Raw genomic sequence first — 17,832 nt, 5'->3', positions numbered from 1 at the left:
CGTAGCTTTAATTGCTTATAAATAGAGAACATTCACCATAGCTCTATAGCCACTTATGGGCTATCTGCATGGATGCAGGGGTTTTCTGCTTAGTAACAAAATTAGTTAATTCTATATTTATGAATTAGCATGTTCCTCTGGGCCTTGATTACTTTTTTATCCCAACAATTTGGCAATAAGGAAGATTGGTATATCTCAAGTGAGTCCTTTTGGTGGTTGAATTTGTTGGAGGATTTGTGGTCACCTGTGATTAGGTAAGAACTCTGAATGTTTGCCAAAAAGTCTCCCTCTGACTACTTTGGCTGAGTGGGATTTGGTTCCCAGGGAAAATTCCAAAGCCTCTCTGCAAATTCCAAGTTACAACTGAGCAAAATGGGTAACTCATTGAAGGTCCCATCTGATTCATCACTGGCTTTAACAGTAGAAAAATATGAGATGCCTAGAATATTGTCAGTAGGTCTCTTTTTTAAAAGTAAAAGGCTTCTTTTATTCTCTCACATTTGGCATAAGCATACTTATAAAAATCCTGCTTTGTGACGGTCAAAAGAAAGCTCATTTGAAGTAGACAAATTGATGTATTTACAGGAATTCTCAGAAAAACCCCACTCAAAAGGATTATTGGTATCTCTGGATCTCAGGAAATAAAAGAAGGAATGAAGTGGGCAGCCACAAAGAATGAATTAAGAAACTGGATGAAGAGATTAAGTTACTGAAAGCTCCTTTCTCTTCCTCCAGGTTCTTGACCCCTCTCTGCTGTTGCTCTTTCTGCTTTTTCTGCTTCTTGTTACCCTTCTTTGCCTCTATCTAGGTCCTAGAAGAGTGGGGCAATGACCTTCTGGATGGATGGATGATTCCCAATGGCTACAGGATCTGGAGATAACTTCCCTTTGGAAGGGGGAAAATTGCTAGCCTTATTAGAATATTCTAATGTGGATTCCATCTCCAAAACTTCCCTAACTTGAACATGCAAAACACAGCTATGGAGGCAGAAATGATGAAGAAGGAACAAGGAGTCTGCGAAACTGGATAAGAGACTGTCCTAGAATTAAGGTATTAGGTTGGCAAATGGTTGCCTTGGTAACTTGGATGAAAGGGGAGGCAAAAGGAGTAAGGATACCAAACAGCAAAATGAGACTGACACTACAGTGCCATACAAACCAACTTATTTTTTCTTTTCTTTTCTTTTTTTAAATTTTACTTTAAATTCTGGGATACATGGGCTGAACGTGCAGGTTTGTTACATAGGTATACATGTGCCATGGTGGTTTGCTGCACCTATCAACCCATCATCTCGGTTTTAAGCCCTGCGTGCATTAGGTATTTGTCCTAATGCTCTCCCTCCCCTTCCCTCCGACCCCCTGACAGGCCCTGGTGTGTGATATTCCCCTCCCTGTAGTCATGTGTTCTCATTGAATCAACTTATTTTTTCATCTCAATGGAAGAAAATCAGCCCTACCCTTTAGTAGCTCCGGTGACTCAAATGACTTTTTAAAGTGATCCAGGACTGCCAGGTACATCAGACATGGTAGCAGTGCATATGACCTTTTCCCCAGCTGATGGTACCAATCTTAAAGAGTTATTTCCCAGTGCTCTGAAAAGATCTGGAAACATTTGCCAAGGTGCTCTGTGGCACACTGGCTGCTGCATGGAGTTGCTCTGGCTGACTGTGTTTGACTAATGGAACAGGCATGATGGCGGCAAATGATAACCCCTCTTGTAAGGGAGTGCCCTGGCCTCAGGAAGCTGACTGCCTCCTCAAACAAGAGGAGACTACCTCCTCTCATGCCTTAGAAACCCACTGCGAGGTGACCTGGGAGAAGCTGCGATGCTGCTATTGGGTGAGTCCCCATTGATATTCATCAGTGGCTGACTGAGGCATTTTCTAAATTAACAAGGATAGATTTAAGGGCAGATCAGAATAGACCCTTATTCTTCTCTACTTTTATGGCAGACTTGTTACTGGGAATTCAGGCGTAGGTAAAAGAAAAGGTATGTGGATGGTAAGGATAGACAAGTTTCTCAGGTATTGGCAATAGCAATCCAGTTTTGGGAAAAAAAAATGTAGAAAGATAAAGACAAAGAAACTTAAGATTGCAGTGTTACCTTCCCAGTTAGAATTGTTCACAAGGGGAGCAAACCCCTTTCTGGGACTACCAACAAATAAGAGAAGATCCTCTAATGAAAAGTCAATAGGTCACTACTATAGGAAGCTAGGACATTGGAAAAAGGGATGCTGGAAGAGACTGAGGAAGATGCAAGAGATGCAACCCAACCATGAAGCTTTATAACCCCCCACCCCAGAGATTTCTCCCCTCGGGAAATCAGACAGGAAATAACGGTGCAACTAGGAGCAAAAGTGACATAATGGGAGAGCCTCAGTGCTGTAAATGGGACAACCTCATCTGTTTGCTTGTTTTTCCTGTCTTAATCTTTTCCTGCTCTGTCTTGTGGAGACTAGAGCCACGAATTCTGCAGTTTCTGTTCATCTTTCTTGTTTTAGCCTGACCCATTAAAACAAGTTATGGGGCTGGGCGCGGTGGCTCACGCCTGTAATTCTAGCACCTTGGGAGGCTGAGGAGGGCGGATCACGAGGTCAGGAGATCGAGACCATCCTGGCTAACACGGTGAAACCCTGTCTCTACTAAAAATACAAAAACAATTAGCCGGGCGTGGTGGCGGGCGCCTGTGGTCCCAGCTACTCAGGAGGTTGAGGCAGGAGAATGGCGTGAACCCAGGAGGCGGAGCTTGCAGTGAGCCAAGATGGCGCCACAGCACTCCAGCCTGGGCGACAGAGCGAGACTTCGTCTCAAAAACAAAACAAAACAAAACAAAACAACAAGTTATGGGTTTCTCTCAATCATCTTCTACCTTTTCTTTTTCGTCTGAGATTCCTGAGCCAATAGGTCGTCTGTTAGAAGAACATGCCTCTCTCTTGTTTCTTACTGCTGTTAATTTGTTGTGAAGAGACCTGCTGTGTAGCCTAAGGGCCATCACTTTCTGTACTCTGGGTATTTGGAAGATTCTAGGAGACAGGGCACTTGAGCTGGTGAGTATGTGCTTGTTTATATCAAGAGTAAGTATGTGCTGGGGATCTTCCATGCTATGGGCCACATTTTGAAGAACAGAGGTATCCTAACATCAGTGGCAACTAAAATACCACATAGGATATGAGATGCTGATTTACTAGAGTCACTGCAACTTCCCCCCCAAATTTCTGTAATTTGTTGCAGAGCTTATATTGGATAATAAGATGAAATTAATCTGCAGACCAAGCTCTGAAAAGGACTACTACACTTTGGACTGGGTTAATTGAAACCTCATTACTTCTATCCAAAAATGCCTACTCAGTTTCAGGTAAAAGCAACTCCTTATGAACTAGACAATTGGAAATTAGGGAGAGCTAAATGAACATAAATTATCTTAACAAACATATTCTTCATAAGGCTTTCACTGTTATAATTTTTCATTTTTCTGTAAATTCACTTTGTCTCATAGCTCTAACAAGATTATCTTTACTCAAGACTAATATATTGGAAAAGCACATAAATTCTACTTTTCTGTCCTCAACAGAAGGACCTAAGAAGTCAAAATAATATCTTGTATCCTATATCACCATATGAATTGCCACCGGAGAATTATGCTTGTTTATTAATGGCACTACATTAGCCACCTACAATGGTTAATAGATAATAGTGGTGGGTTTTGTAATGCAGAGAAAAATTCAAGGGACCACATATTGTAATGCAATGTGCCTCAGTCTGGGGCCTAGAAGGGAAGATGATGGGACAACCACTTTTAGATCTGCCATATCTAAAAAACCATAATGTTACATATTAATGTTTTCTTTAGGTATATATACAGATACCATTAACTAGGTTAACCACAGAACAGGAAGGGTTATTTTAGAATTATAACTGTTACCTTCCAATGATAGACACGGGGAGTAATTGAAAAACATGGAAAAACCTAAAAAGAGAATGAAGGCATCTATAAAAAGAGACTGCCTCTTTTTAATACTTTATATGGCAGTGAAGAAAAGAACAAAGGAACCTCTTTTCAGTTATCTTTTTATTTCCTCAAATTTGATTTTACTACAATTTGCATATTATATAATGCTTGTTAAAAACCTTGGAAATTACAGGTGATCTTTATTTCTAAAACTTATATAATACGTATATTATTTACCTGATTAAAGAAGACCTAGTCTTAAAAAGTCTTTTTCACAAATCATCTAAAATCTAATGATACAAAGTACCTAGAATGGCACATTTCAGTACCCCAAATAGAGATGGCTCTTGAAGATACTGAAAATAACATAGCCTCTGGAATTTGACAGGAGTTTAAATCTTTTCTTTACCACTTTTCTGTGTGAGCTTGGGATTCTTATTCTGAATCTCAATTTCTCATCTTTAAAATGAAAATAACCTCACCTACCTCATAGCGTTGTGAGAACTGAATAAGGTAATAAACCTAGCCAAGTGCCTGGCATATCGAAGTGTTCAACACATGCTAGTTTCTTTACTTTCTCATGTCCTCTCAGTCTTAATGTTTAGAAAATGGAAAAATCTTGTTTTGGAATCAAAATGAAACCAATAAAATACATCTTTATTTAATAGCTTTAATCTCACAATACTAAACTGTGACTTTTAGAGCAGAATGCATGATGTGTAGAGATCACTAAACAGTGTTTTAAAAAGAAACCAAACAAAAGATCAAGGTCATTATGGGATTCAAAAGGACATGCAACTGATTTTCTATAACCTTCTATATATCATCTTTTATTTAAATTAAAAACTTGACCTGTAAGTTTGCTATATTCTAAGATGTACTTGCATAAGATACCCTCCACTAGAAAAATAAGTATGATTATAAAACTTCTATTACTTTAATGGGTAATTAGATTAACCTACCTATTGTGATAAGGACACAAGTTAGCAGAGTTTGTCAATGAAGTGGCTAGAATGGAAATATAAAGGTATCTTTTTAGGCTGGGCACGGTGGCTCACGCCTGTAATCCTGGCACTTGTGGGAGGCTTAGGTGGGAGGACTGCTTGAGCCCAGGAGTTCAACCAGCCTGGACAACATAGCAAGACCCCGTCTTTATACATATATACACATACACATATACATATACATATATGTGTGTGTGTTTTTAAAAATAATCTTTTTAAACTAGAAAATCATACTTGAATCTTTAGTATCAAAATCCTTCCAGTTTAGATATAGTTAATTATATTAGAGAAAGAGTATAGTAGATTTTAATCACAGAATAATTATAATATTAATAAATATTTATAGAACATTAAATTATTAATATAAAGTCCAGGTACTCTTCAAATATTTGGTGAATTAATTTTATTTTTTTCTCATATTTTAGGTCTGATTTTACATAAACCATCTTGGACACATGAAAATAGATTTTAATTTTAAAGGACTCTAAAAAGGTGACTTTAAGACCTTCTTCACTGATATATTTTTCAATGTTTAATGATTGTTAAATTCTCTTACATCTATTCCGTAGTTCTTAAGCAGGGGGAAGAAGTGCAGCTGCCTCTCATCTTCAATACGAAAATACAGAAACGTAGAAACAGGATATTTTACTTTTTCTCATTGTAGTCCAATTAAATTTCATATTTATTTGAGAATCTATAATTCATCTTATGGGGATCTGGAGTTTTTTCTTTTGTACTGAAGGCTCATAACTACTTATGCATGCCTATTTTGTTATTCTTACAGCTACTCAATGTTATTGTCTCTGATCTCTTTTCCAATATACCAAAATCATTCTGAAGCTAAATCTCATTCACAGGATGCTAAATATTAAACATACCACTAGAAAACTAAATCCATGTCCCTTGTCATAGATCATTTAAATCAACGCTTATCAAGCTGTGTTCCAAACAGAAATTCCATGGCATGGCAGGACCTTCTGGGGAGTAGAGAAGGGAATTTTTAAGTGGGAATACAACCCTGTATGTACATCCTTCCCAATTCAAACAGAACTCTGCTATTGCTTGATTTAAATATTGGGCTTCCATGAAGAGATTTGCAGGATTGTACTGCTTTAAAGGAAAATAGAAGCCTGGAAGTCATCGATTTAGGACAACAAAAATATTTAACACCAAAATTACTATGGAAGTCTATTATGAAGTAATTATTACCCTTCAGTTGGTTATGAGCTTAACAGCAGTACAGTTGAGAGAGGTAGCTTTGAGAATTGAAAGGGCTAAGGAAAAAGGAAAGGAAAAAAGATTTCCTTCACCATGTAAGGTCTACAATTTGAGGCAACATCTATCTGGTCAAGATCCAGTCTAAAGATAATGAAGAAAATCTGTTTAGTAGATGTAAAAATGTCTTATTAACAAAAGTAGAAAACATGGACTCTAATCACTTTTTCCCCATTTTGTGTAACTGGTAACACTAGTTAGGTGAAGATCTGTGATTAACTTTATTTCTATGTAATAGGATTACTAAGGTTGCCAATTTTTAGGTTGGAGTTTAAATAAGCACACTTGAGATAACAGGAAAGTTTACTGCTGACTGGTCTATTAAAGTACATGATATTGATGACAACTAGAATTATGTACTTAGAATTATAAAGAGGTGCAATAACTCTAATATCTGTCTTTGTCAGGCTCCACAATGATATAATTAAACAACAACAAAAGGCTAGCTCTGATTCTTTGATTCTTTTCATAGGCTCTAAGGATTTTCTTTAAAAACAGTAAGAGAAATGGGGCACTGCCAAATGAAGTAATACCTGTGACACTCACCTAGAGGGAATTTAAGCTATCCTTTAATGAATGTTACTTCTAGTAAATTGGGGCTTACAAAACAGTCTACTGAGAGGCTATTCAATAGAAATATAATGTGAGCCACATATATAGTTTTAAATCATCTGGCATAGCACATTAAAAAAGTAAAAAGCAGCTGAAGTTAATTTTAGTATGTATTTCATTTAACTCAATATATCAAATTCTTTAAATCCACAATCAACATAAAAGTTATTCAAATAGTTTACATATTTTTGTATGAAGTCTCTGAAATGTGATATGTAGTTTATATTTATAGCATATCTCAATTTGGGCTAGACACAATTCATGCAGGTCTACTGCACGTAATTTTGATATAGTTTTGTTGAGAGAGCCAAAAACAAATTTGTATGAATTCTGGCAATTTTTAGTCTCATCTGTAGTCTAAACCATACATTTGGACTGGGTGTCCAGGATGATTTTATTAACTATAAGTCAGTGCTGTACTTAAATGATAAACAGGCAACAGGAGAGCAAAACCAACCAAACAATTGAAGGCAAATTTTAGAGCCTAGGCAAGAAAGCCTTCAGTATTCAAATTTATATTAAAAAGGGTTCTCAAGTTCATACAGCTTCACAAAGATTAGATATAAGAAAAGCTTTGTACTTTTTAAAAGATGAATCAGAAGCTTAAATCCTGATTGTACAGATTGCTAAACTCTGCTTGTATTTCATAAACACATGGGCTTAGTTCATTTTCTTGATACAGAGGAAAAGTTATCACAGCTTAATGCATTTTCCCTGTTCATATTCCGACTCTATAATCTATATCTGATTTCTGTTCAAACTTGAAGAAAATTACTTCAGTGATTTACCTGCAGTGCTTTTTTTAATACCCCAGTTACAATCAGATATGTACTAACATCAGCTGTTTTCCAATATGACTCTTTGCGGGGCTGAGTATAAACTCTCAAGCAAATGGTTATTTCTCTATTCTGTGTCATTTGATTGGTATACAAAACCAATGATATTCTTGGTGCATCTTTTTCCAGGAGTTGTCCACAATTTAACTTTTGCATATATTTTCAAACATAAGTGGGTCTCTTTGTCTCCAATCTTAGTGCTCAAATCCATTCTCTACATTTCTCTATAGAGTGATTTTTCCTAAAGGCAAATGTTACTATGCCACTTTTTACCTTGCTTAAATTCTTCTGGTAGCTCCCTATCACTAACAGAGAGAAAATACAAGCATGGATCCCATGGGCAAAAGTGGTTCACCTGAGATTATTAGCCAACAAAACATTTATCCTAATACTCCACACGAACGTGCAAAAATAAGGCCTACCCACCAGTCAGGGGAGAGATTTAATCTAATCCCAGAAACCTGGGTTCACTACCCAAAAGGTAGGACTTGCCATGATAAAGGAGGGAAAAGTTTCAACAGTCTGTTCATATCCAAAACACAAGACTGGTGTGGCCAGCTTCCATTCTAACAATCAACAGAAGAATGTGTGCTATGGCATGATGTGGAGGTAGCCATGAAGCTCTGGGCTTTTTCTTTCATCATTCTTATTTTATATAAAATCTGGAAGAAGCTGAAATGGGATATGGAGATTTAGTTAATTTTAATGAAGTCGGATGACTAGGTCATGGAAGAATTATTGAAGGACTCAAACACTTTTAGGTACCAAAGGGGTCTAACATCAATTTATCTCATTCCCACTCTGGATAGCTCACTAGAATTTGTTGTTGCTGTTGTTGTTTTTGAGATGGGGTCTCACTCTGTTGCTCAGGCTGGAGTGCAGTGATGTGATCTCAGCTCACTGCAGCCTCTGCCTTCCAGGCTCGTTCCATCCTCCCACCTCAGCCTCCCATGTAGGCATGCACCACCATATCCAGTTCATTCTTGTATTTTTAGTAGAGATGGGATTTTGCCATGTTGCCCAGGCTGGTCTTGAACTCCTGGCCTCAAGTGATCCACCTGCCTTGGCCACCCAAAGTGCTGGGATTACAGACATGAGCCACTGTGCCCGGCCTTAATTGTATTTTCTTAACGACAAGTCATCTGAACCTAAAACCACGTAAAAATCTAGAAAGCACTGGATTCATTTAAGAAAATATATGAATTTAGCCGGGCATGGTGGCTCACGCCTGTAATCCCAGCACTTTGGGAGGCCAAGGCAGGTGGATCACAAGGTCAGGAGATCAAGACCATCCTGGCTAACATGGTGAAACCCCATCTCTACTAAAAAAAAATACAAAAAGTTAGCCGGGCATGGTGGCAGGTGCCTGTAGTCCCAGCTACCTGGGAGGCTGAGGCAGGAGAATGGCGTGAACCCGGGAGGCGGAGCTTGCAGTGAGCCGAGACTGTGCCACTGCACTCCAGCCTGGGCGACAAACCGAGACTCAGTCTCAAAAAAAAAAAAAAAAAGAAAATATATGAATTTAAACTGGAGGGTACATGTGGATAGAGACTAATTCTATATTCTACAAAAGTAGAATGCTAGAAGATGTATTTTTAAATAACTCCTCTGGTAATTCTGGTATACAGCCATGGTTGTAGGTGTTCCTCAGGGATCTATGACCTTCCTTCACTATTCCCTCGTTTGGCAATTTTATGGCTTTTGGTCTTACATATTATCACTAAGGTAATCATTCAGACATTCTGGATTATTATAAGAAAAAGATCATTTTGTGGTCAAGTTTGGGAAAGATCAAACAATAGAGAGGTAATCTTACTGAAGTCCTTCTCAAAGCCCTATGAGCATTCCATACCTCTATGACACTTGGCGAGATTCTTTCTACTCCATTAGAAAGGGTTGTTTACATCCAAACTGATCTCCTACCTCCCATACATCACTGCAAAAATTATCAGTATAAGGCACAACTCTACTCTTGACACTCCTCTACAGAAAACCCTTCAATTACCCTTGGATTACAGAGCCAGCTTTAAATTCTCTAGTAAGATCTGGCTTTAACCTTTTCAACTTAGTTTTTCTCTTTTTTATATAATGAAGAATATAGGCTTTTAGGTCAGACATATTTGGGTTTGAATTCCATTTTGTCTTGGCAAGTAGTTCAAATCTTGTTGCATTTGCTAATAAATGAAAGAAAGATAATACTGCCTCCACCCGAAAAAGCTATTTAGAGGATTATAGGTTGGTTCTCCTCATAGTCTATGTCAAAGAACTTGCTGTCACCTACAGAAAACAGTAGTTCCCTAATTTCAGCATACATCATTATTGGAAGCCATACTACTTACAAAGTGATGCCTGAGTTACACTTTGAACTTGACTTGGTAGGTCTGCATGGGGCTCTAGAAGTGCATTGTCCAATATAGTAGTCAATAGCCACATCAGGATACTGAGCACCTGAAATATGGCTATTCTGAATTGAGATGTGCTATAAAATATACACCAGATTTCAAAGACTTAAAATCAAAAGAATAATGCAGGCCAGGAGTGGTGGCTCACGCCTGTAATCCCAGCACCCAAAGTGCTGGGGGGCCGAGGCAGGCAGATCACTTGAGGTCAAGAGTTTGAAACCAGCATGGCCAACATGGTAAAACCCAGGCTCTACTAAAAAATAAAAAAATTAGCCAGGCATGGTGGCATGTGCCTGGAGTCCCAGCTACTCAGGGAGGCTGAGGCACGAGAATCACTTGAACCTGGGGGCGGAGGTTGCGGTGAGCCGAGATGGTGCCACTGCACTCCGGTCTGGGTGACAGGGTAATATGTTGTCTTAAAAAAAAAAAAAAGAATAATGTAAACTATCTCATTAATAACTTTTTAAAATTGATTACATGTCAGCAAGATATTTTAGACATGTTAGCCTAAACAAAATACATTAGTCACATTAATTTTACCTGTTTCTTTTTACTTTTTAATGTAGGTACTAGAAAATTTAATATGACATACATGGTTGGCATTGTATTTCCCTTGGACAGCACTGATATAGAATCTGCATTTTCAATAAGTCCCTCAGATGATTCTCTGGTAGGCATCTTCAGATCACCTTCTGAGAAACTGCATATGAAACTCTAAGCTCTCCAGAGGAAGAACTGATGCTTTTATACATATATCCTTTTATCTTCACAGCGCTCTGAAATTGTGAGCAGTTACCCATAAGCTGATTGAATTTAGATGTGCTTTAAATATTGAGCCATCAAAATTACAAAAAAAAATTTCTTTTAAAATTTTATTTTTTATATATATGTATAGATATATAGATAGATATATAGATAGATAGATAGATAGATATTTTGGTATAGGTAGAGGTGTTCCCTATGTTGCTCAGGCTGGTCTCAAACTCCCGGCCTCAAATGATCCTTCCACCTCGACCTCTCGAAGTGTTGGGATTACAAGTGTGAGCCACTCTGCCTGGCCAAAAAAATTTTCACTGAAAGTTGTTCCCCCCAGTTCCTTAAGAATTATTTCTGATTTGCATTTCTTGAATGGAAACAACTCAAATTACGAAACAATTCAAACTACAGCTTTGGTTTTTTCTCAGATCAATAAAATACATAGTTTATTTTCTAGAAGAATTAGGGTTATTTAACTTCCTAAAGAAATAGACCATTTGACTAGATTCTAAAATTGTTGAATATTATCATATCAAATTATTCATTTAAAACTACTGATTAATACTAAACCAGAAACACACACTAATTTTTATACCATAGAAATTTAGCCAGATGAGGACAAAAAGAGACATATCTGAGAAAAATGGGTCTCTATACAGGGATAAATGAAGTAAAGATGGCTGAGTGCCCTGAAAGAAGAGAGACGGAAAACTAATGTTTTCTAAAGTTAACATCAGGATACAGAAAAATGTTGACTTTAATGACCGTGAGAAGCAAAAGAGCCACAAAGTTAGAAATAACTTTTAAAGATTATTTGGTAGTAATTTTCAGTAACGATTTTTCCACTTACCTCATTGCCACATTGCTGCCATCAATAACTATTGGTCTCAGATTTTCACCATCATCTGTTACAATCTCTTGCATTGGAGATTCAGACCTCTGAGATTCCAGGGAAGAAGTTTCCCGTGTTATAGTGTTAATTGTACTAACCGTTTGATCAGCCTCACTTTTATTTCCAAGTTTGACAAGTTCTCCCAAAATATCATTGATTAAAGCATCAGTACCAAGTTTGTTTAGTACAAGCTGAACCTGTTCTTCAGAATAACCTAACTTAAGTGCAAACTCCAGTTTTGTTTGGTATTCTCGTACCACATCAGGGGGTTTCTTTGCTTCCTTGGATGTAGTCTGGGACTCTTCAGGTTTAAAGTCTTGCAAAATTTCATTGCGCTTGAGTATGTGAGGCTCTAAACAGGGAGACCTGCAGAGTTGTCTGTGAGTCTTAGTTATCAAGCCTGGCTCTACTGAAATGCTACCCAATTGTTCTGACTCATGATCAGAATTTGTGTTTTCTTCAGAGTCACCAGAGCTTGCATTCTCTTCAGACACCTCTTTTTCATCCTTCCCCACATTAATGGTATCCATACTTGGGTTTTCTACTGTTGACCAAGGTACAGCTGGACTTAACTGTGGGTCAGTGCTCTCCACATAAAGGTGGCCGAGGTCATGCCCTAGGTGATCCTTCAAGCCCATGAAGCTGTTACGTGTACTTGACTCCACTTTGCTGTTTTTTCTGTATTCCTGAATGCAAAGCACCCCGTATTCCTAGAGAAAAATGTAAAATATTTAGAATTTCATAGTTATGGCTACATTTCTGTCTCAATGGAGAAGTCAGAAGAGAATTACTCAACTACTCAACTACTCAAAATACTTTGTATTTTGTCTACATCCTCTCCTCCCTCCTAACACCCTTGCCAAGACAGTATCATCTGCCATTTTTTCAGATGCAGAAGTCATAAATTAGAAAGGCCATGTAATTCCTCCAAGGCAACAAAGTAAATAAGTAGTAGAACTGTATTTTTTTACCCAGTTTCGTCTGATTCTAAAACCCATGCTTTTCCCACTATATCATTCTCCTTCTCAATCTCGATGGATCAGATTTTTCTACTTTTAGGACGGCTTATAATTCTAGAGTGACACATAGAATATTATCAAAAAGTATGTTTTTAATATGCATGACAGGTTAAAATTTACATTTTTCTCTAACAGAATTCATAAGTATCTATAAATATTCTTTTAAAGAGAAAGCCACGTAGAAAGAGACCATTAACTTATACTTGAAAAATCATTATTAATCTGGATGAAGCTTAACAACAATCTAAAGAACTTTCAAAAATAATATAGATACTGCAATGAAAGAACACATATTCTAAGATGGCCAGAAGGGAATTAAATAATTACAAGGTGAGTTAAATTCTTCTTAGAGATGAACAGAGTTTTGCCCTAGTAATCATGACTTTTTGACTATGGAACATAGTAACACAATATAATTTCTAGCATTATGCTATCCTTATTAAGTGCCAGGGAAACAACAGTCTATTTCATTCCAGGAAAAAATAAAAGTTTTATTCTATCTGCTCTTACGGAAGCAGAGATGATATCTCACCTAAAATTAGCAGCAAACAATTAGGCATATTAAATAAACAATGTTATCTCAGTTTCTTGAATTTTATGGCAGAAAATGCTCCTGTATTATATCACATTAACTAGCCATTAATCTGCATTTGGTTAAAAAGTCATCTTTTTTCCTATTTTTCACCATATAAGAATACTTTTACTATTTAAAATTGGTTTGTTTTTTGCCATTTTACTATTTTTCCTTAAAGACTATTGGAAATGTTATTTCTCTACTAGGAATGGGTTAGGAAAATAAAGCTATTTTCTCTGGTGCTTCATTGTAAGAACTATATCCACATCAAGGATTTACTTTTTTTTTTTTTTCCGAGAAGGGAGTCTCACTCTGTTGCCCAGGCTGGAGTGCAGTGGTGTAATCTCAGCTCACTACAAACTCTGCCTCCCATATTCAAATGATTCTCTTGCCTCAGCCTCCTGAGTAGCTGGGATTACAGGTGAGTGCCACCACGTTTGGCTAATTTTTATATTTTTAGTAGAGACAAAGTTTCGCCACATTGGCCATGCTGGTCTCAAACTCCTGACCTCAAGTGATCTGCCCGCCTTGGCCTCCCAAAGTGCTGGGATTACAGGCGTAAGCCACCACGCCTGGCCTCATGATTTACTTGTTAAGGTAATTCTAGTATTCTATGCAGATACAGCATTAGCAAGCCAGTGATAGCTGAATTTGAGACTGCCATAAAACACCTATTTAAAACTAACCTGAAAAAGAAAACTGAGAAAATGTTTCTAAAGCTCTTCAACATCATATTTACACTAGAAAACAGCTATTATATAAATGTTAAAAGAAAATGCTAAGTGATTTTCTGAGAAGTCACAAATTTGAAAGCATACCTGGTAAACTTTAATTAGAGAGTCAAGTAATGAAATACATTTTGTTAACTATGGTAAATACTAGAGAAGAGAACATGGAATCTTCAGCTTGATAATACACTTAACATTCCTTCAGTGTAGAACTCCTACACAATTCTACAGGAATTTCCTCAGGGCCTATTCCCTGAGAAGACAGACAACTTTAATATCATTGTTCTACTAATACAGGATTCATTAGTTTTAAAGAAACATCAATTTCCCTGGCTCCGGATTGCCCAACTCATAAAAAGAAATATCCCTTAGGAGAGCTCTATATACATCTGCTTCATTATGAAGTTGTATCCCACTTCAATTTTTTCCTATTAATATGGATATGCATGAGCCCAATTATTTAGAATTGAAGGAAGGAATTTTAAAAACAGATTTTTACACCCTGTGATTTATTAACTACTGTAATATACTAACACCATAATGCAAGTAACAAATCACAGCAGCATCCTAATAAAGGGATACAGTTAAAAGAAAAGTCCACACCATGGTCTTCATGGCGCTCCCACCAAAAGTATCTTAAACGAGGAAAACCTATTGGAAGCTGGGCTGCTTGGCAACCAGAAGCTGGTTGCTAAGCTGCACGCCTTTAACATGCCATCATGAATGCTAGCACAGTGAAAGAATAATTTGGTATGAACAAAAGCCTATAAAAGAGACTGGGACTTAAGTGCGTCTGGTTTACCCTCCGAGAACAATGCAGCTGCCAAACCAATCTGGAAGCTCCGACATCATTGTTCTGTAAACCCCACAATCTGCTCTGACTGCAGGAAGTGCATTTAATGGGCAACATTTTTGATCTCCCCTGAAAAGTTTGGGTTTTGTGTAAGTGCTGTTGTGAGATAATTCTTCAAGATAATGACTTGCTGACCAAATCCCTGAATTGACCTAGGAAATATTATTTAATATTGAGCAATTTGGGGTTTGCTTTTGTTTTTGTTTTTTTACATCAGACAAAATGAATACCTTATGAAAAATACAACCAGTGACAAATATTGGAATGAAATGTTCTGCTTAAAGGATAAGTGAGTAACAAAATCAGATACTGCAAAGTTTTTAAACTGAAAATCAATCACTCTAAAAGGTATTTAAATCTTTCTATATCTTCTATCTAATATTTTAAAAAAGTGTCAGTGATACTACCTAAACCTACTATACCATGTAATTTTATTATATGGCTATCATGATACAAGGGGGAAAATAGGATTTTCAGTTTTTTTAATAACTAAATCACACAAACCTCATTTGTATACCAATGTATTTAGTCAATACCACATATTTTTAACGTATGATAATTTATGTAATTTGCACATAATTTTAAGTAAAAAGTTTACAATAATTAGGCTGACTTTTTAATGCTAAGGATAAATGTAAGCCTAACCTACTTAAAAAGAAATTAACATCCAATTTTTCTAGGCAAATAAGTTTTGTCTTAAAATATTCTGGTTGAACTTTTTTCACACTGACAGGCCTCTCTTCATCTTCTAGATTTCATTGGTTAGCTCAGAGAAGGTTATCCAGTGTCATCGTGTACTAAACAAGCAGTTAAATGATTTTTAGTGCTTGCAAAACAAGAGGTTAAATAGAAACAGTACAAATAGGGACAAATGAGTTCAATTTCTAGGCCTATAAGCGTACTACAAATTTGAAATAACCTGATTTGTATTGATCCAAATGGTAAAGATTTGGTTTTTAAAACTTTGATCTCTAGAATACTTCCTTACCCACTTGTAATTAGCAAACGATTGCCCTTACTTAATAGGGCACCTAAAAACAACCCAGCATTTGGCAATATCTTGAAATCATTCAATGAAAAGCTACATGATAAAGATTTAAAAACAAGGTATTTAAATAGGCTGCAGTATTTGTTAATATAATGAAATACGTAAAACTTACAAGAAATTACTGTGAGAAACTTAAGAAGAAAGAATGGTATATAATCTTTATTTTCGTTCAGCTCTTTAAAAATGATTAACAGAACTTTTAAAAGAACGGAAAAGACCATTAACAGCACAGAATGTATTATTACATGTGAAGTAGAAAATACTTTTCATTTCTTAAAAAATTATTAGACTTTTAAGTTTGCATTTACTAAAATGTAAACTCATATAAACCATCTTAAATTTAATCAACGAAATATTAACTAATAAGGGTAATTTTGCTCATTTCATGAAGCAGCATAGTCCAAGTTTCACAAAGTAGGTCAGTTTTTACTCCCATAGTTATCAAAAAACTCCAAGAAATACAGCTAATTTTTAAACTGTATTATCAGGGCTCCATTGTAATTGACCTTAAGACACTATATTCTTGAACACAAAAGGAATTGGGCAAATATATAGTGATTTGTGAAGATTTCTATAATTATAAATCTATAAATTCCTTCCAGATACTGTATTAGAAACTCAATTTTTCTTGCTAAAAGGCAAGTTGAAAATTAAACAATATTATTTGTTGAAAAAGAACTAAATGTTCATGCTAATTTTGTAGATGATGATGAAGTGTAGCTAATTCTTTTAATTATCAAAAAGAAACTTTGTACTAGCTGAATGCAGGTTTACAACATAATGGCTATTCACTAGAAATTTATTGCACACACTGAAATTCCTCCATCCAGTGACCAAATTTTCTGAAAGTTCTCATTAGTTGACTTGGATAATTCTTCATCTCAAATCAGATTTAAAAAAAAATCTTTTTTCTATTCTAAAGAGCCTCATATTAATCAGGAATATTAGACCATAAACTTGTTAAGCCGATTTATTTGTTTGTAATGTAAAGTTACAATGCCATAAAAGTGGGTTCTGGTTGTTATCCAAATGGTAATACTATGAGAACAATAAAAATAAAATAATGAATATGTAATAAATACCTACTGCTGTAGTCTCTGTGTATTTAATTACCATTGTATTTGAGTGAGTGCTGTTGTCTGCATCCCTCTAGCTAACAAAGGAGGGATGTCCCTTTGAACAGATTGGTTAATGCTCTGGGGCAACAGATGTCTACTGGAACTGCAGGAGACCAGCAACTGGTGGCCTGCCCATCTTCGGAAAACTTTCAATAGACTTATGCATATGTTCGCACAATAGGGCATGTGGTAGAAATGAAAACCTCTTTTTAACCCTTTACGCTCTTTCTTTCCCTCCCAACTGATAGATGCAAGTCTTTGTTTCTTCCTCCCTTCCCCTTTACAGAACTCTTGAAGAAAATAGTTCTTGGAATGACATCTTCAATCTAATGTCTGAAACTAACATAAGGGAGAAGAAAGGTGAGAGTGAAGAAATTAGAAGCTGTACATGAATACTGAGATTGCTGACAAAGCAACTGAATGCTTAATCATCACATCTAAAACAAGTTGAAACGTCTACCTACATCAATCCATCTCCCCAAGCTAGACTTTTAAGACAACAGAAAGCTCTATCAAATCTTATCATTTTATAGCACCTGGGTACGACAGTGACATCTTAAGAAACTTAAGACTTTGACAAGGTAAGATTCAAATCCACCATTTATCAAAAATACCGGAATATTTATTATAACTTGACTTTGAGCTCCAAATGATTATATGCCATGCCTAATGCCTTATAAATGTTCATGAAGCTATAAGTAATTATTTATGTAACTTTAGACTAGAAAAGTGTAAAAATCTGCTTCGCAGACATATTTTACAAAAAT

At 36.3% G+C, this 17,832-nt stretch overlaps 1 protein-coding gene across 5 annotated transcripts in view; it reads right to left on the bottom strand.

Moving 5' to 3' along the window:
- Window positions 1-17,832, bottom strand: part of ZC3H12C (zinc finger CCCH-type containing 12C) — an 84,965-nt gene that overhangs the window by 25,421 nt on the left and 41,712 nt on the right. For all 5 annotated transcript variants that reach the window (XM_054437437.2, XM_054437436.2, XM_054437433.2 and 2 more), the window contains exon 2: window positions 11,684-12,435. In XM_054437437.2, the coding sequence (XP_054293412.2) occupies window positions 11,684-12,363 (680 nt within the window). In that variant the 5' untranslated portion in view covers window positions 12,364-12,435. The remainder of the gene's footprint in view (window positions 1-11,683; window positions 12,436-17,832) is intronic.

This window comes from Pongo pygmaeus, chromosome 9, assembly GCF_028885625.2.
Source record: "Pongo pygmaeus isolate AG05252 chromosome 9, NHGRI_mPonPyg2-v2.0_pri, whole genome shotgun sequence".
NCBI lineage: Eukaryota > Metazoa > Chordata > Mammalia > Primates > Hominidae > Pongo > Pongo pygmaeus.
The sequence above is the reverse complement of the archived record's forward strand: the minus strand, read 5'-3'. Positions and strand labels throughout refer to the sequence as shown.